The sequence below is a fragment of the Mustelus asterias genome, chromosome 29 (genome assembly GCF_964213995.1).
Source record: "Mustelus asterias chromosome 29, sMusAst1.hap1.1, whole genome shotgun sequence".
Taxonomy (NCBI): domain Eukaryota; kingdom Metazoa; phylum Chordata; class Chondrichthyes; order Carcharhiniformes; family Triakidae; genus Mustelus; species Mustelus asterias.
The window spans coordinates 18,489,171-18,509,862 of record NC_135829.1 but is presented as its reverse complement, the minus strand read 5'-3'; the positions used below and the strand labels follow the sequence as shown (position 1 = coordinate 18,509,862).

Genomic DNA, 20,692 nt, shown 5'->3' with positions numbered 1-20,692 from the left:
CGAGGACTCCAGCGAGTGAGTGAAATACAACAGGCTTTTAATCGCAAAGAACTGGAACGCACCCTTGTAGTCAGCCTGGCCCAGACTGAGGCAAAGGGGAGGAACTGTTACCGTTATACCTCAATCAGGTGGAAAGGGAGGAGTCTCAGGTCAGGTGCAGCAGGGGTGTGTCCAGACATATAACATGTAGTTACAGTGGGTCACCACATTCACCCCCTGTTTAAAAAAAGTGTCTGGCGGGGGTGAGATGGGTGGAACAATATATACGAAGTCACGGAATATATACAAAAGTCACGGCTGAAGTAAGACGTCGACCCCTCACAGGTTCAGCCTGTCGGGTGGTTTGATCCGTCGCTGCGACCGCTGTAGTACCGGTTGTGGCGTTGTTTCAGGTGGCAGGGTGAAACCGCTCGAGTCCGCCGTCGTCCCTTCTGGTCGGGTACTGCGTGGTGACTCCGGGGGCTCAGGCGAGCTGCATACAGGGGACAAAGAAGTAAGCGGACCTGGTGCTACCTGAACAACAGAGGGGTCTAGGGATGTGGGGTGGGGGGTCATAGTGGGCTCCGGGGCACCAGCAGGTGCCAGTTCCAGAGACCGTGTCCTCCCACCCATCGGGGTACGCCACATAGGCATATTGGGGGTTGGCGTGGAGGAGCTGGACCCCTTTGACCAGGGGGTCCGACTTATGGGGCCCCACATGCCTCTGGAGCAGAACTGGGCCTGGGTACGTCAGCCACGATGGTAGTGAGAGCCTCGAATAGGACTACCAGCTCCAACCCCAGGGGAAACGGACAGGTAGAGAGGGCGAATGCGACAGTCTGGAAGGCCGTTTTACTAGCGCTACGGTCTAAAGGTCTTCCAGTCATCCGCTGGCAAGAGGTCCTCCCTGATGCACTGCACTCAATTAGGTCACTTCTGTGTACGGCTACCAATGCCACCCCTCATGAGCGGATGTTTGCTTTCCCTAGGAAGTCCTCCTCAGGGCCACTGTAACTACATGTTATATGCCTGGACACACCCCTGCTGCACCTGACCCGAGACTCCTCCCTTTCCACCTGATCGAGGTATAAAGGTAACGGTTCCTCCCCTCTGCCTCAGTCTGGGCCAGGCTGACTACAAGGGTGTGTTCCAGTTCTTTGCGATTAAAAGCCTGTTGTATTTCACTCACTCGCTGGAGTCCTCGTAAATTGATGGTGCATCAATTTTAATCGCAAAGAACTGGAACACACCCTTGTAGTCAGCCTGGCCCAGATTGAGGCAGAGGGGAGGAACCGTTACCTTTATACCTCGATCAGGTGGAAAGGGAGGAGTCTCGGGTCAGGCGCAGCAGGGGTGTGTCCAGGCATATAACATGTAGTTACAATGGGTCACCACAACAATCTCCTTCGTTTTGTTGACAGAGGGAGAGATTATTGTTGCCGCACCAGTTCACCAGACTCTCTCTCTTTCCTGTACCCTTGTCTCGTCATCGTTTGAGATCCGATCCACTACGATGGTGTCGTCAGCAAACTTGAAAATTGAATTGGAGGGGAATTTGGCCGCACAGTCATACGTGTATATGGAGTATAGTAAGGGGCTGAGAACACAGCCTTGTGGGGCACCGGTGTTGAGGATGATCGTGGAGGAGGTGTTGTTGCCTATCCTTACTGATTGCGGTCTGTGAGTTAGAAGGTTCAGGATCCAGTCGCAGAGGGAGGTGCCGAGGCCCAGGCCACGGAGCTTGGAGATGAGTTTCGTGGGAATAGTAGTGTTGAAGGCTGAGCTGTAGTCAATAAATAGGAGTCTGACATAGGTGTCCTTGTTATCTAGGTATTCCAGGGTTGAGTGCAGGACCAGGACCTGTTGTTGTGGACCTGTTACGGCGGTAGGCAAACTGTAGTGGATCCAGGTCGTTTGGGAGGCTGGAATTGATTTGTGCCATGACTAGCCTTTCGAAGCACTTCATAATGATGGATGTCAGAGCCACCGACCGATAGTCATTAAGGCACGCTGCTTGGATTTTCTTAGGTACCGGGATGATGGTCGTCTTCTTGAAGCAGATAGGGACCTCAGATTGTTGTAAAGAGAGGTTGAAGGTGTCTGTGAATACCCCCGCCAGCTGATCCGCGCAGGATCTGAGTGCACGTCCAAGTACTCCCATCCGGGCCAGTCGCTTTCCGTGGGTTGACCTTCAAGAAAGCTGCTCTGACATCTGGAATTCATAGAAAATTGAATCTTCTCCCCCCCACCCCACTTCTTGGAGTGGGGGGAGAAGAATGTCTTATGCCTCCTCCTCCTCCTCTCGCTTCCTCCCCCCCCCCCCCCCCAAAAGCTGTAAGTGCTTGCTTCTGAGCTATCAACATGGTAAATCTGCTTAAAGTCATCATTAATCCTCCTCCTGACATTTGTTCTCTTATTTCATAGAATTGCAGAGGAAGGAACAAGAAAAATTGGCATTGGAAGCTGCTAAAAGAGATGAACAGGAGGATGGAAAACGAAGAATCCGCTCACTAAAATTCTTGAACAAAGCTGTCAAATACAGTAGTAATACACTAGGTGCGAATGCACAGAAAGGTAAAACATATTTGTGTACACAAAGTAACAAATACACAATAAAGTCTAGGTCTTCAATTGCACTATCTCCTACCATAACTTTAGTGAGGCCCCTCCACCCCCAGCTGCCAGTGCTTGCCTCTGAGTTATCAACAAGATAAATCTGCTTCAGGTCATACTAATTCTCCTCCTGACGTTTGTTCTCTTGGTATAAGAACATAATAACTAGGAGTAGGCCATCTGGCCCCTCGAGCCTCCTCCGCCATTCAATAAGATCATTGCTGATCTTTTCATGGGCTCAGCTCCACTTACCCGCCCGCTCACCAGAACCATAACTTTACTGTTCAAAAATTTATCTATCCTTGCCTTAAAAACATTCAATGTTTCACTGGACAGGGAATCCCACAGATAGCTGACCTTACAACTATTCTCAACTTAAATATTACTGATGTACTATGATGAATCATTTGCCTATTCCTAGCGACTAAAGAGGGTTTATGATGTGGGGTGAGTCGAGGATTCTGAGCTTGCTCCTGAGCGTATATTTGTAGGTCAATCCATTGAATACAGAGCAGGAAGTTGAATTTTGGCTGATATTAGGGCAGCCATCACAGCAGAGTACCATGTTAAATGTGCCTTGGTGTTTCCCCAAAATGTCAAATCTGTAATAAGGCTTACAAATCCTCTATTTTTGCTTTAAGCAAAAGGCATGACTTTTTCTCCCCATATTGAGGCCAGTAAAATTTTTTCAACAGTAATTAAAATATCAATCGTATGTATTAGAAACATCAGGCTGCACGTAGCTGGGGGCAGACTGCTCGCCCCCACCCCAGAAAGAAAGCTGGCCAGCAACTGACACACTGGGTCTCACACTGATAACACACTGCAGGGGCAAGCTTAAAGTGACTGGGAGTGGGACCTCCACCCCTCAGTGCAAGGATGTCCCACCTTCGACAGCTGCTGGCCTGAATGCCTGGCAACTCTAGTAGCCTGTCCTCGAAGTATTATATTGGAAGATGCTATGAGCACCTTCTTGATGCTTGGAACCACCATCTCCAGACATGGGTGTGTCCTTCAGTTTCAGCTACTCCTGCTGTTTAATGAAGGCTACTTCCGGAGCAAGCACTTGCAGCTGAGTGGGGGCAAGGCAAATAACGTTACTGCACTGACTCGGACAGACAAGGCGGGGGAGTCTCCACTAGCTCTGGCGAGAATTGCAGTGGCCCAGAGAATCGGGCATCAGCCGAAAAATGGGTTTTGTACTGGTTGCCAAACCCATTCTGATGCTCTCGGTCCACCACACTGGCCCCGATCAGGTTCCTAGCCGGGAGCCTGATAAATATTCAAATTGTCAATTTTCCATCTGATTTGCGGGCTTGAAGCCCAATTCAGGATTTGCAGCAGGCAGGCTTTGGTACAGGTCCTCTATCTTGGATCTGGCATGCTGGACCCCAAGAGTCTAGGGAGCACCACCAACACCCTGGCAAGGAGGGGCATCCTCCCCTCACCCACCACCACTCCGATAACAAGTTATCCCCTCCTCCTGTTCCCTCAACTCCCTGCCCCCCTCAGACTTCCATTCTGGCACTCCCCCTCCCCACTCAGCTCCAGATCCGTATTCTTGCCCATCTTCAGGCCTTGGCAGCGCCATTGGTGTGCTGCCCCCTGGCTTGGTGCCTTGGGTAATGGGGGGGGGGGGGGGGGGGCGGTCAAGAAGGTAAATCCATTTGTGGAGTGGTCATTTTCCCCTCTGCCACTGCCAGGTTGCTGAGAAAGGGTCCCTCAGGGGTTCTGGGGGTTGGGTGGACTCGGGCTGGGGACAAGGGGTTAACCTTGCCATTCTCCCCAGGAGAGGGGTCTCATGGCTGAGCTGCACCTTTTAGCCCTGGCAGACCTGAAGATCACTCCTGGCATGATGATTGGAGGCAGCTCTATGATCAACATCTTCATTCTTATCTGTCATCTGTGAGAACTTTATGTGGCCTGGTCATTTCTCCATGACCCAGCAGAGTTAATGGGAAAAAAAAAATCCACAGCACTCCATTCTGTGGGGGGAGTGGTGGGGGGACCCATTATGTAAGTTGGGGGACCATTTAAAAATGGTGACCTGATCTCAGAAAAGGTGCTAAGGCAGCAGTGCTAACCACTTTGCCACCGTGCTACCCCCACCTTAATGCACTCCATCTGACGGCAGACTAAAACTCAATCTGCATACATCTTTAGTGTTAATAATGCTTGCTCAGTTTCATAGGTTTCTGACTTTATTTTACATCTCCTGAGCCTTTGCATCAATGAGGTTGCTTTCAAGTCCAGGTTCATGGAAATGTGATTTTATGATCGCAAACAATTGAATCGTTGAAGCATGACACTGCCAGTGCATGTTAGTTTTGCTTCAGCCTTTTAGCTTGGATCTAGAGAGTTCCCCAACATCAGATTAGGGAAGTTGGAAATATTTAGTTCTGAAGCAAGGTGAACTTGGAGGACTTTGGTTTAAAAAAAACATACTAAATAAATGGAATAAGAAACATGAATTCATATCACTACAAGGTAAGCAGTGATAATAGGACAAGAGATTAAATGTAGGGCACATTCAAAACACCACAGACCTTGATACATTGATGGCACTAACATTTAATGACCCTGGGCAGGATCCTCCAGCTTCAGTGGTGGGAGGCGGCGGGATTTCCTGTTCCTGCCTCTGTCAATAGCATTTCCCATTAACTCCGCTGGGAATCCCGTGAGAGTGGGTGTGCAGCCGGCAGGATCAGAGAATCCCACCGGTGTGAACGGCTGGAGAATTCCGGCCCCTGTCTGAGATTTGGGATAGTGTTATGGTAAGGATAGATGGATGGACAGAAGTCCTGTCCTAGTACACTTTTGATGTATGGGAATCGTCATTGAAGGCTTTGTAAAAATTCAATAACCTGCTGTCAGATTGCAACGCTGTTTCTTGGCAGCTTATTATTTTGGATGTACAAATACAATTGCTTCTTTTATATTCAGACTATAAAATCAGCTCCGGTCATACTGCAGATTTCAATCAACGCCTACTGGAAGCTAGCACTCAGTTCCAAAAGATTCAGGGTAAAGGCACAATAGATGTGTGGTGGCTGTTTGATGATGGAGGTATGAAATGTTTGATTTTAATGCCTATGAATGTAACCTTCTGTAAGGTGTTCATTCGGTTTGAAAATTGATAATGCAAGCCTTTCTTTTAATTCATGACCTCAGAATGACTCCAAACATTTTACAATGAAGTACTTTTGAAATGCAGCAACCATTTGTATACAGCAATCTTTGACAAATTGAAATGAAATAAATTACCATATCATCTGTTGGTTAAGGCAGAAATATTGGCCAGGATACTGGGAGAATTTACCTGCTTCCCTCAAATAGTGCCATGGGTCTTTTATGCCCATCCAAGAGGTAAGTTGGGTCTTGGTACAATGTCTCATTGAAAAGAGAGTGCAATACTAACAGCATCGCACTGAAGTGCAACACTAGCTCAGTATCACACTGAAATACCAACCTAGATTATGTGCTCAAATCTTTGGAATGCACCTTGAACCCATGAGCTGGATTTATGGAAGGTCTCAGCCACTGGCCGGAGAGTCAGGGGAACCCTGTGACACCTCTAGGAAAGACCTGCTAAATTAAGTGCCAGTCTTTCAGTTGACATGCCAGTGGTGGGTTATTCCCAGGGGCAGAAATCCCACTTGCTAAGAGCTGCCAACCAGTTGGAGGCTGGCAGCTGTTTTGTACTCGGCAGCTGCAACCAGCGATACACCCACACCTGAGGCTTCAGATAGAGGAAGGACCCTGGCATAGGTAAGTGATATTTGGGGTGGGGGAGGACAGTGGCTTTCAGCAGCACCCTCCTTTCTCAATGCCAGGTCTCTTGATCAGACACTTAGTGCTCCCCAATCCCCACCTCCCTCCCCAGAGCTGGCAAGCAGAGATGCCATAGGTTACATGTCATGCTCCCTGCATGGTGATTCTCCTGATGATAATTGCCAACTAAAGGGTCTCAATTGGTGGTGGGGCTTTCCCTAATCGGGGTGGAGATGGGAAAATGACAGGGTCCCCATCTGCTCCCCTCCTGCCTCATTAAATGCACGCCCTGCTCTGTTTCCAAATGTGCCACAGGGGAGGGAATTAAATTGTGCCCAATGAATGAGTTTTGATTTAGTGTTCATACTCTTGCCTCAGATGGTATTATTTTCAAACTGAAATCTCTAGTAGGATGATGAGAATTAGGTAGGAATATTTAGATATATAAAAGATTTCCTGATGGCCTTTTTGGGTGTTGGCAATACTTGTTTGGGTCCCACATATAATTCTATAGAATCTAAAATTATTTCAGTTTTTGTTTATGAAAACTTGTATGAAATGAATAATGTTGCATTAAAATTCAACTCTCCAATTAAACAGGTATTAACCCCAATATCATCACTTCAATAGGTTTGACTATTCTCATTCCCTATCTGTTAACGACACGAAAAAAATGGTGTGGCTGTAAATTGCGCATCTTTATTGGAGGGAAGTTGGACAGTATTAATGAGGAGAAACGAGCGTAAGTTTTGTTTAAAAAGACTTTTTGCACATTAAAATCATTTAGATATTTTTGCTGTTGATGTTTGCACTCTTGACTGCTTTTCAGGAACTTTGCAAACTTAATTTTGTGATGTGAATGTTCATGAATATTGGTACAAAGCTTTAGCTGTAATGTTTTAAAGTATTGAAAAACAAATGTCTGTTTTTTGAAAAGGGAAAGGCAGAAATTCACCAGTAAAACCACTGCACTTAGCAGCAGCAAATGCACCAGTGTCCTTCATGGTAATGTGCTCATCCGAATATTCACGTGTGTATACAATATAGATGCATTTGAGTGCGCACATTGACACTAAAGGGACTCTTCAAGATTTCCCTTTGCATCAAATTTGAAGTAACAGAATCATAGAGGACAGGAGAAAGTCATTCAGCTCATGCCTGTGCCATCTCTTTGAAAGAGCTGTCCTATTACTCGCATCCTAGTCTTGCCCCATTACCTTGAATTGTTATCTTATAGTAATTACCTAATCTGTGACCTGGTTACTGATCCTCCTGCGAGTTGCTTTGGTTTCTCATTGTTTACACTCAAAGCCCTTCATCATTTGGAATATTTCTGCCAAATCTCTCCTTAACCTTCTCTGCACCAAGGAGAACAATCACAACTTCTCTAGTATTTTCATACGACTAAATATCACCACCTTTGACCTTCCATTGTCCTTAATTTGTCAGTGCTTGTCTGGAATTCTGTACTTGATGAGCAGAAATGTTCCCCAACTGAATATTGGGAAGACTGAAGCCAGTATCTTTCACCCTGTAAGAACTCCATTCCCTGACCACTGACTCCGTCCCACTCTCTTTAACTGTCTGAGGCTGAACCAGATCATATGCAAACTTGCTACTTGACCCCAAGATAAAACTTAGAGCCCCCATTGGGTTCATCACCAAGAACGCCTACTTTCACTTCTGACATAGCCTGACTCTGCTCATGTTTCAGTTCAACTGCTGAAACTCTCATCCTTGCCTCTGTTATCTAGTTCTGATTATTCCACTGCTCTCCTTGCCGGCTTCCAATATTCTACCTGACATAAACTTGATCTTGTTCAAAGTACTGGTGCCCACATCTTAACTCATCACACTTTGCCCGTGTGCATAATGAGTTTAGCTGTGGCAACATTTCAATTTTCATAAACCTGCATAATCTCATCCCTTCCATCTCTGTAACCCTCTCCATTTCTCTAACACTGAGATCACCATGCTTCTCCAATTCTCCTTGTGGACCCACAATTTTAATTGTTTCACCACTGGATGCCTGGAATTTTCTTCCTTAAATCCTTCCACCTCTCCTCTCTCTTCCTTTTAAGATGCTCCTTAGTAGTTACATCTGACCAAACTTTTGATCATCTGTCATAAGGGATGCGATTTTCCCAAAATAATTCTAAGTGCCCAACAGGCGGGAAAATGGGAAGTTTTCCTGCCTGTTTTTTGGGTGAGCTTAGTGAAATGAATTTATGGCACTCTGCAACACAGGCTGTCAATACGGAGGCCGTCGGGTGATTCATGCCATTGGGAGGGCGGGGGGCTAATCCCACTCAAGGCTGGCATCAGACTGCTGAAGGGGCCACTGCACATACACCAATCTCCCAGTATTCTGGGAGATTGATGTTTCCCGTTTTTGGCATCCCGCTTAAAAATTCCTGATCCGCTACACTACTCGACCAGCGCGGCAGGAAAATCACGCCCAAGATCTTTGTGGCTAGCTCAGCTCACCAGCAGAGGGTCACTTCTTACTCTGAGAGTGACTTTGGGATAGTTCGTCTAACACTACGTTTTGGCCAAAAGCATGGCGTTATGTAAAATGTTTCATAAGACTTTGGTTATGTTAATTAGTGAATGCAAAATTTCCCCTTTTAGTTTGATGTATTAATTACAGTGGAGCCCGTTGTAACACGCCCCGATTTAGCGCGAAATCGGATATGACGCGATGAATCATTGAACCCTTTTTTTTACTATTTCCGGTTTAGTGATTTAGCGCGACCCCGATAACATTCGCGATAACATTTTATGGACCCCAATCATCGCGTTACAACGGGGCTCCACTGTACCTGTTAAGTAACACTTAATCTTTTTTGTTTTTCTCACAGTAAAAGTCTTAAGTAAAATCCTGTCCGCTGCTTTATTTTCTTTGGTCATTTTGTGTAATGCCTTAACTATGTTAGGGGGTTGTAGGTTTTAAATAAAAGAAAAAGATATAGTTTGCTTAAGTTGATTCAAAATAACACAGGTTTGTTGAAGGAGAATAAAAACTGAATCTAAACAGCAGCCTGTGGAACACTCCAAATCTTGTGACCGGCTCTTAAACCAATCATGCAACTACTTAAATATATAACATTTGGGAAATTAATTTATTTTAAAAAGTTTTCTCTACAAGGATCATAAGTGTGTTGTCACACTGGTTTGTGTGGTGTTAATATTGTTTAATAACTAAGTACCTTGGGATGTGCCACTTTGTTAAAATGTTTATAAGTGCATGGGCTGGAACTATCTGGCCATTCATGCTGGCGGGATCTCCTGGTCCTGCCAACAGCACACCCCCACCTCGGGTTTCCTGGCAGCAAGTGGTGCATTGAGGGAGAATGACAACAGCAGGACCAGAAGATCCTGCCATCATGAAATCACACAGCGGACTGCGCAGTAAATCCCGCTTACGTTGTATACCCTTCTGCCTGGTATCATCTCCTTTGTACCCCTCTCAAGCCTTGATTTCCCTAATGAGTGGTGCTCAGAAGTGAACACGCTACTCCAGTTAAGGCCTAATCAGTGTTTTATAAAGGCTTAGCATAATTTATTTGCTTTTATACGCTCTGCCATATATTAAAGGTCACTTTAACCTGGCAGAAAACTGACTGGATCAGATCAGTCAGATTGACTTCAGTGGAAAGTAAACAAAACTTTAAAACAAGTGTCTGATCTGATCCCATGGGTTCCTTGCTGGCAGGTTAGGTCAATTACTCCCATTGTTTCAGTTGGTTGCCTTTGAAATAGTCGTCCAGAATTGCCTGTTGTAACTGGCATGCAATATGGAATTCTAAACAGTGAGATGATAAATCAGATTTCAGTGCTAATGAATTCAGCTCTGGGAATTTGCAGTAGAACACTTCCCTTGTGTCCCAGCCTCCCCATCACGGTACTATGATACTCTGGTCAGAGTGCTCAGACCTCTCCCCCCCCCCACCCCCATCATTTTAAACTTCAGATCCTTTCCCCTCCACGTACCATCAATGCCAAATGTTCCCATCTGCCAGACCCCACCAGTAGGCCACACTGTGAAGCACTGAAATTTCCCAGCTTAGAAATTTGACATTGCTCATTTTACAGGCATAAAAGGCGCCAACATGTCCATTATGCTAATGCGTGCATGCATTTTGAGCTGAAAGTGCCATTTTCACCATTTTGATGTGGGCAGTATCAAGAGGCATGAATGCAGCTAGCATTCCGGGAAACCAGGTTGCTGTATAGTCCAGCCAGCTGTCCTTAAAGGGAGCACTGGATCACACCACCAATGAAGTCCATTTTTAAAAACAGTTTTCAAAAAAGTGGAGATGGGAGGTGCAGAAATACTCCACGGCAGCAATTAACAGCCTCAAATTCAAAAGCTCCTCATTGATGTGCTGTCTGGAGACAAATATCCAGCAGCTCTGCAGTTTGTCATTTGATGTAAATGGAACCCAAAATTAGGAGGGCCTCAGACTTGTTTGTTCCAGCACAGTTATCGATCCTTTCAACAGGTTCGCACCGCTTCTTGGTGCGAAACTATTTCTAGGCTCCTGTGTCAACTGCGCCATCCTCTTTATTGCCTGCAACCCAAACAAACCTTTGAGTGGTTTTGCAGCTCCATCCAAACCTCTACAGTAAGCCTTGCCTTATCATGGCTGCTTCCTTTGTGGCCATGCCACTGGTCTCCACCTTGCTCCTCCGCTTCTGGTTGCCAGGGATGTAAACCAGAATATCTGGTGGACAGAGGCATTGGCTGGAATCAATCTTGAAATCCTCTGCAAATGAGACCCAAACTTAGGAGGGCCTCAGATCTATTTGTTCGAGCACAGATATTAATCCTTTCAGCAGGTTCGCACCTACTATTGGTGCAAAACTATTTCTAAGCTCCTGCGTCTACCTTGCCACTACTCTTTATTGCCCGCAACCCAAACAAACCTGAGTGGTTTTGCAGCTCCAGGCAGCACATCAGTGAAGAGCTTGGTTACAAGAGATGTGGCAGACATGACTTGCCTCCTAGTCAACTTTCTGAGAAATTACATTAGTGAATGAGTACGCTAATGACTCTTGATTTTGGTAACTTTGGAAACCAGGAGGGTTTCGAGGTTGATCCATTCATTACCTCTGTCGAATGAGCTGATCTGAGCAGCTGGAGTAATACAATTGGCCCTGGCTTAGGGAGGAGAAAATCTGTCAGGATTTCTCCTTCAAGACTCTAGTTACTCCTGTTAAAAGTGATTTATTGATTAAGGTATCAGCTTGGTTGTGCTGAGTGCCAGATTCAATAAGCCTCCTGATACTGTCGAGGGACAGGTGAATAATAAGCAGTAGTGTGGGGTTTCTGAAAGAGCTCAAAGCTCCGAGGAGAAAAGGAAAATCTGCTGGTGCTGTTGTCTCCTCGTACAACTGTATTTATCCCCTCACATAGGCAAATGTTAATTACCCTTATGGTATGACATTGCTTTTGCTCAGGGTGAGCTGTAGAATGCCAACAAAACTGCACCAGATATTATTTGAGACTTCACTTTCTTTTGTTTGGATGATCTTCAATGTTTCAGGAGAAAGAGAGCTGTAATATTTTTATTTCAAATGTAAAATGGAAGACAGTTGAAGGTCAAGCTTCAAATTAGCAGCAACTTTCTTCAATAGGTTAGGTCTAGATGCATCTAACTTCAGCTTCTAATGTCCCAAAGGCCAGCTTGTCAAGTCATGTGGCATTTACTAACAACTGTTTTTTTAAAAAAAGTTGTGTATGCAATTAATATCCACAGACTAATTAACATGCTTGTCTATTACTCGGGCAGTATTTGCTGCTGTGTTTTGCTTAACCCATTGGGTTTCTGACTTTTTGGCATGGAGAACATACACTCTCTCGGATCAACTTGTAAAAAAAAAAGATATACAATCATGAACCTCTGTCCTAACTTTGAAAGAGAAAGCTTGATTGCCCAAAAGAAACTACCCCTGCCAATGCAGAGAATACCTGCTTACATTAAATTACAGAATGGAAGCAATCCATTAATAAATCATGAAAATTTTTTAAATATTAGGATCCTTCTGACTGTTCAGTATTTCTGGTATTCCAGATCTGACCACTGGCAACTTCTCTTTAAATTCTAGTTTGAAAACCTGTGGACAAACAGAAGTATGTATAAATCTTTAAAAACAGGACTTTAAAAGCACTTTGGAGGAAGAGATTTTCTATGGGAGGGTACTCCTGTTAACAGAATGCTAGGTCAAAGAGATGTATTTTGAGAGACTTTTAAAGGAGGGAGCAGGAGAGAGGAATGGGAAAGTTTTGGGAGATGGTTCCAAAGAGCAGGATTGAGGCATCAAAGGCTGTTCCAGCAAAAGCAAGGGGAGAATGTCCGACAGGCTAGAGTCAAAGGTCAAGAAGGGACTTCAGCATTAAGACAATGGGATAATTCCCTGAATTGATGGCAAGTGGAACTGCAGGCAGCAGAGCTTTGTCCGAGGTGAAGTTAGGAGTTTGGAGGAAGCAAGCACAGTTGAAGTGCTCCAGTTTAGAAATGATGGAAGTATGGATAGGGTTTTGGTAACAGTGGGATTAAAGTGGGGACCAATGTGACAATATTGCACAGTTTCAAGTAAGTATCATAAATAGCGAATAGACAATGGGGTTTAGTTTTAGTGACACAAGTAGGCTTACGTTAACAGTGAAATGAAGTTACTGTTGAAACTCAACTTGGATTAAGTAGAACTGAAGCTGCATCTAATCTTACTCAACCAGAGTAAGCAGTTATGGAGTGGACACAATGGATAGCAAGGATAGAGTTTTTAACAAGAATCAAAAGCAATAGTTTGGTTTTCCTAAAATTCAGTTGTCAAATTCTGGTTTATTCATGACTTAATATCAGGCAGTCTGGCTGCATGGAGATAATTAAGGTCAAGGGAAATGTAAGTACGACAGGACAACAACAAGGGAGTTAGCATGCGTTTATAAGGATGAATTGATGGGAGCCAAGGATGGTTCCCTGGGGACTCGCTTGTATTTGGTTAAGTGTTAGAGTAGAAGCCTTTGCTGGAAACTTGTTTACTGCATTGTGAGAGTTCACCCATTCAAAGCAGTCCCCATTTAGATGAACCATGGGGAAGGATGGCGCTGATTGACAATGTCAAGCATTGCAGAGAAGTTGAGGAGCTATGATGTGCCTGGGTTGCAGTGACAGCAGATATCAGTGGTGACTTGTAGTAGTTGGTGCTCTGGGCAAATGGAAGCAATTCAAACAGGGACGCAGTAGGTGAGCACACATCTAGGAGGCAACAGCACGTTTAGACGTTGGATAACAGTTAGAGGGAGTAGAGTTTAAAGTTGGGCTTTTTGATTGTGGCTTTGAAAAACCAAGGGACAAAATGTGGATGGGATGAATAATTAACAATATCAGCGCAAGGAGCATTAAAGATTGCTGAATCAGGAGGGGGCTAGGAAGGAATAAAAATAAATTTGAAGGAGTTGAAGCTGCAAGATTGAAGGTTGGCAATGGGGGTGTTGGAAAGTTTCACAAAGTTGTGTGGATTTTCTCTGAGCCAAAAATCCATGAGCTAGATTTTGGCTTTAAAGGTAGAATATTTGCAAGAATAGGACTTGAAGAAGCAATTTGTTATTGTTCAAAGATGGATAGTTGTGCTGCTAAAGGCACATATGCTTCAGGTGAGAGGGTGCAGTGTTGGGACTCTGCTGCCTTCCTGCCCTGGTTGGACAACCTTCCCAACTGGAAGTCAGTTTGAGATCCTTAAGTGGAAAATTAATGTCCACTTAAGGGCCTCATCCCAACATCATACATTTCATTTTTAACCTGAGGCAAACTGTCCTTACTAGCTCCAACAAGACACCTTTTGCCTTGACCACCTCTTTTTCCCCAATAGGATATTTCCCCTGATTGGTGAGTCCAGAACCAGAGGATACAGTCTCAGACTAAAGGGCAGGCTATTTAAGACCAAAGTGGGGAGGATTTTTTTCATTGAGGGGTAGTGAGTCTTTGAAATTCTTTACCCCAGAGGGCTGTGGCATCTCGGTCATTGAGCATGTCCAAAACAGAAATCGACAGATTTATGGAAACTAATGACATAAAGGGATATGGGGATAGTGTGGGGAAATGGCATAAGTAGATGATTAGCCATGATCTGAATGATGGAGCAGGCTCCACTGGCCTACCTCTGCTCCTATGTTCATAATTCTGAGGGCCAACAGGAGCTGCAAAGAGAAATTGGTAAGATCGTGGAATTGGCTACAAGTGGGAGATGGGATTTCATGCCAGTAATTTGGAGATGGTACACTTTGATTAAAAAATACACTGACTCGTGACACCAACTAAAGCCTTATTTGAGCATGTGCAATGAAGGCAAATACATCATCAAAGCAGTGTCCAGACTTAGAATTTAAATGAAAAATCCTTTACCTGCAACAAATACTAAAGCACAAGTGACTAAAGTGGTTTAAGAACAGAGGGTATATGCAAACCAAAGTTAAGCTCTGGAGCTTGCAGATGTTTGTTATTTACTTTCCACTCTGACAAACTCCATAGAGCAGTACAGTTGTCTATTCGCATGTTGCCTATCTCCATTGCAGTTTCTAGGGTCAGCCAGTGCAGGAAGTGCTCCCTCTTGTGTTCCAGTGTTAATAGATACAGTATACTTTGGGTGCCTGAAAGAACAGAGGGACTTAGTAGTTCAGGTTTAAAACGCAGTAAAAGCAGCTCCTCAAGTGGATGAAACCATAAGTTAATGCAATACTTTTATGTAAAGATATAGAATATGAAAGTTGAGATATATTGACAAACTTGTATAAACCCTGAATAATATAAGTTTGGATACATGCAAATTAGGAAGGATGTTGAAACAATACTGAGTGTATAGTGCAGGCACATAGAATGCGAATTACTGCTTATGTGGAGGATAAACACCTCTAGAGCAATTAGATTAAACTGGCTGATGCTGCCACCATTTATCTGGTATAGAAATGATAAAGCTTTAAAACATTAAGTATTTTATTGTGCATCATTCCTCTTGTTTCTATACAGAATGGCTGCACTCCTAGGCAAATTCAGGATTCAGTGCGCTGACATCAAGGTCATCGGAGACATTAACATGAAACCAAGCAAAGAGAGGTAGGCAGAGTCTGTAATTGTCAACTGAACATTTCTGTATGTTGCCGACAATCTGCAGCAGTGCAGAACAATAGTGTTGATGTTCGTGAATCATGGATGGGGTGGTGGGTTCTTGGCACAAATCCCACAGACACGGACTTGAAAACTAGTAGCTTGTTTCAAAAATGATCATGGATGTATTCCAGGATAGGTCTCGCTTTCTATTTGTGTGAAATGATGTTGCAGATGGATTCTAAATCTTACTGAAACAAGCTTTTGAGGGGCATGACGGGGTAGATGCTGAGGATGTTTGCCCTTGTGTGGGAATCTAGACCTAGGGAATACAGTTTAAAAATAAAAGGGTCTCCTATTTAATACAGATGAAGAGGAGTTTCTTCTCTCAAAGTTTGATATCTGCAGTAGAAGTTGAAAGTACAGCACTTGGCCAATTTGAAGACTGTTGGATGTCAGCACATTGTTGTTGCTATAATTGTAACATTTTACTGACCAGACATAGAACGCTATTAGTTATGGAATCATTTCTGGTGCTTTGACTGTTAATTTGTAATGACTGATTGCAGCTGGAAAACATTTGAGGAATTGATTGAACCATACCAACTACATGAGGGTTCCAAGGATCCTGCAACTGCAGAGATCCTGCAGAAAGAATATCCATGGAAAATTACTGATGCTGAGCTGGAGAGATTTAAAGAAAAGGTGGGTAGAAAATAGGCTAAAAAATATATAAATAAACAGTTCGGACAAAAGATTTATGAATTATAGCATAAATGTACATGTAATTACAATGACTTTTTGTTTTAAATCAAAGACATACCGGCAGGTCAGACTCAATGAACTTCTGCAGGAGAACTCCCGCTCTGCCAATATTATTGTTGTGTGAGTGCTTCTTCTGGATATTACACTTAAATCAACTAATTAGGTACTGATTATAACAGGAACAGTAAGGATTGTTCTTGGTGTTTTAGATAATGTAACATTACAGATTCAAAAGTATATTTGATTCTCCTGTTTTTAGTGGAGATGGTAGATACGGTTATAGTCTATACATTGGGAAAGTAATTGCTATAAATTCTGCTTCAGTATTTTTACAAGTATAGTGGCTTCTATTAGCCACATGTGCATTATTAGAATGTTTTAAACTTAATTTTCTTTTACCCGTTAGGAGTTTGCCAATCGCAAGGAAGGAAGCTGTATCAAGTTACCTTTATATGGCTTGGTTGGAGATTCTTTCCCGAAACCTGCCTCCTGTCATAATGATCCGAGGGAATCAAAAGAATGTTCTGACCTTCTACTCCTAATGGAAAATGGCATGTCAAGGCGACAGCAAATGCCACCTTCACTGCAACAATTATTTATCACCCAGCACATTTGATAGTTGCTTAAAAAGGGCAACATTTGATTGAAGTAGCAAACAAACTTTATTCTAGTTTCTGATTTCCTGCTCCATTTCACAAATAATGTCACTAGTTAAGTCTTCTAAAATTACACCGTCATGTTTGGTCACCATGTCATGAAGCAGTCTGATTAATAGAACCTTGCCATTTAAGACACTGTTCTTCAATTACTAATTTTACAAAGATGGAATAACATTCCCTCTTGTGCAGCCATTATATTAAAGGGATAATTACTCATTATAGGTCATTATGTGGATCCTAAATTGTTCAGCCTTAAGATCTTCAAGATCTTAAGATCTGCTGTATTGTTACTTGTTTGATATTCCCATTATCTCAGTCTAAATCAGGGTTTTAGTAGAGGTTTTGACTCAATTATGTAACTTAATGAGCGTATACACAAGAAGCACAGGTTGAGAAAAGTCTGCCCTTGTCTGACAAGCACATGTTCACAAGAGTGAACTAAAAGTGTGAAAGCAGAATGTCATTTAAACCAGATGAGATGTACAGATTTGCGGACGACAGACAGTGAGATCAATGAAGAAAGATGTGCAGAGATGAACAGAATGAAGAGAGAATGGTGTGAAATTTCAGAGAAAAGAAGGGCCTAAAAATCAGCTAGAATTTGGGGGGATTTCTCACAATATGATAAAAATATTCATGTTGCTGAAATTCAATGTTTGATTGTAACTTGTGTAAGTAATGTAATCTGCAAACATAAATGGTATTCTTGTGTCTGATGAAAGTTGAAATAAATGGTAGTAGAATTTAACTTTGTTATCTTTGGCCTTCATCCAAATAGTGGAATTTCACAAAACATGTTCTACCATTTTTGCCAAGGTACTATTTTCTAAATGTTCATGAAATGATTTTAGATCATTACAATATATTACGGGTGGGATTTTGTGCCCAGCCTGCCATTGGCCAGTGGCGGGATCTTGTGGTCCCACCCTTGTCAATGGGTTGCCCGTTAAATGCACCACTGGCTGCTCAGAAACCCACGATGAGAGAGAGTTGTCATTCGGTCCAGAAGATTCTGCGTGGACGGCTGGAAAATTCTGGCCTATAATTTTAGCCTCCAATCTCTTTGTCCAAGCTTGTGGTATATTTTTGCTTTCATAAAATATATTGATGCATCGGTTTGAAGGTTTTTGAAAAAGTGAGCAAGCTTAAAAATTGGCTGAGAATATAATTGTGGGGACATAACTTGTGTAATATTTTGTCCGGGTATCAGCTGGAAAGTTTTACAGCACCCATTATCTTTGTGTTTGCCATTGTTATTCGTCTGAACCCAAAGATTGTGGGTTCAAGCACCGCTGCAGGGGTTGAACAAAAATCTAGGTTAATACTCCAGTGCAGTACTACATAGTGCTATATTATTGGAGATGCTACCCTAGTGTGGCAGCTGTGGCTCAGTTGGTAGCACACTTGTCTCTGACTCACCAGATTTTGAGTTCAAGTCTTACTCCAAGGTTTTGGAATTAAAGTTGAGGCTGATGCTCCAACACAGTGCTGAGAAAGCAGCTACACTGTCAGAAATGCTGTATTTGGTATGAGATGTGAAACCAAGGTTCCATCTGCCTGCTGAAGATAGACGTAAGAGATCCCACAGCATTGTTTTAGAGAAGGGCAAGAGAGTTAGCCTCAGGGTCCTGGCCAATATTTATTCCTCAATCAACATTACGAAGAACAGTTTATCACATTGCTGCCTGTGGGAGTTTAGTAAGAACAAATTTGCTGCATAGTTTCCTACATTATGACCGAAACCATACCTCAGAAAGTACTTCATAGCTGTAAAGTATTTTGAGACATCCAGTGGTTGTAGAAAGCGCTATATAAATGCAAGTCTTTTTATTTTAGAACCATAGAAAATTACAGCTCAAAAACAGGCCTTTTGGCCCTTCTTGTCTGTGCCGAACCATTTTTTTGCCTAGTTCCACTGACCTGCACTTGGACCATATCCCTCCACACCCCTCTCATCCATGAACCCGTCCAAGTTTTTCTTAAATGTTAAAAGCATTTACCACTTTATCCAGCAGCTCATTCCACACTCACACCACTCTCTGCGTGAAGAAGTCCCCCCTAATATTCCCTTTAAATCATAGAAATCATAGAAACCCTACAGTGCAGAAGGAGGCCATTCGGCCCATCGAGTCTGCACCCACCACAATCCCACCCAGGCCCTACCCCCACATATTTTACCCGCTAATCCCTCTCACCTACGCATCCCAGGACTCTAAGGGGCATTTTTTTAACCTGGCCAATCAACCTAACCCGCACATCTTTGGACTGTGGGAGGAAACCGGAGCACCCGGAGGAAACCCACGCAGACACGAGGAGAATGTGCAAACTCCACACAGACAGTGACCCGAGCATCGAACCCGGGACCCTGGAGCTGTGAAGCAGCAGTGCTAACCACTGTGCTACCGTGCCGCCTTTAAACTTTTCTCCTTTCACCCTTAACCCATGCCCTCTGTTTTTTTCTTTCCTAGCCTCAGCGGAAAAGCCTGCTTGCATTCACTCTATACCCATCAAAATCTTATACCCCTCTATCAAATCTCCCCTCAATCTTCTACGCTCCAGGGAATAAAGTCCCAACCTATTCAATCTCTCTCTGTAACTCAGCTTCTCAAGTCCCGGCAACATCCTTGTGAACCTTCTCTGCACTCTTTCAACCTTATTTACATCCTTCCTGTAACTAGGTGACGAAAACTGTACACAATGCTCCAAATTCGGCCTCATTAATGCCTTATATAACCTTACCATAACACTCCAACTTTTGTACTCGATACTCCGATTTATAAAGGCCAATGTACCAAAGGCACTCTTTACACGGTAGCACAGTGGTTAGCACTGCTGCTTCACAGCTCCAGGGTCCCGGGTTCGATTCCCGGCTCGGGTCACTGTCTGTGTGGAGTTTGCACATTCTCCTCGTGTCTGCGTGGGTTTCCTCCGGGTGCTCCGGTTTCCTCCCACAGTCCAAAGATGTGCGGGTTAGGTTGATTGGCCAGGTTAAAAAATTGCCCCTTAGAGTCCTGGGATGTGTAGGTTAGAGGGATTAGTGGGTAAAATATGTGGGGGGTAGGGCCTGGGTGGGATTGTGGTCGGTGCAGACTCGATGGGCCGAATGGCCTCCTTCTGCACTGTAGGGTTTCTATGATTTCTACAACCCTATCCACCTGTGATGTCACTTTTAGGGAATTCTGTACCTGTATTCCCAGATCCCTCTGTTCAACTGCACTCTTCAGACTCCTACCACTTACCCTGTACGTTCTACTTTGGTTTGTCCTTCCAATGTGCAATATCTCACACTTGTCTGCATTAAATTCCATTTGCCATTTTTCAGCCCATTTTTCTAGTTGGTCCAAATCCCTCTGCAAGCTTTGAAAACCTTCCTCACTGTCCACTACACCTCCAATCTTTGTATCATCAGCAAACTTGCTGATCCAATTTACCACATTATCATCCAGATCATTGATATAGATGACAAACAACAATGGACCCAACACCGATCCCTGCGGCACACCACTAGTCACAGGCCTCCACTCAGAGAAGCAATCCTCCACAACCACTCTCTGGCTTCTTCCATTGAGCCAGTGTCTAATCCAATTTACTACCTCCCCATGTATACCTAGCGACTGAACGTTCCTAACTAACCTCCCATGAGGGACCATTTTCTTTAGATGGAACATTAAACAGAGGCTCTAGCTGTCTGTTCAGATCCCAGAATTCTTTGGAACTCTCCTCAAAGGGCGGTGGAAGCAGTCTTTGAATATATTAACGGCAAAGGTATTTAGATTCCTGATAAGGGGGTGAAAG

At 43.8% G+C, this 20,692-nt stretch overlaps 1 protein-coding gene across 2 annotated transcripts in view; it reads left to right on the top strand.

The window, feature by feature from the left end:
- slc12a1 (solute carrier family 12 member 1) overlaps positions 1-17,629 on the top strand; it is an 86,655-nt gene extending 69,026 nt beyond the window's left edge. For both annotated transcript variants that reach the window (XM_078200151.1, XM_078200150.1), the window contains exons 21-27: positions 2,404-2,553; positions 5,536-5,658; positions 6,994-7,105; positions 15,396-15,482; positions 16,043-16,178; positions 16,291-16,358; positions 16,645-17,629. In XM_078200151.1, the coding sequence (XP_078056277.1) occupies positions 2,404-2,553; positions 5,536-5,658; positions 6,994-7,105; positions 15,396-15,482; positions 16,043-16,178; positions 16,291-16,358; positions 16,645-16,780 (812 nt within the window). In that variant the 3' untranslated portion in view covers positions 16,781-17,629. The remainder of the gene's footprint in view (positions 1-2,403; positions 2,554-5,535; positions 5,659-6,993; positions 7,106-15,395; positions 15,483-16,042; positions 16,179-16,290; positions 16,359-16,644) is intronic.
- The last annotated feature ends 3,063 nt before the right edge of the window (positions 17,630-20,692 follow it).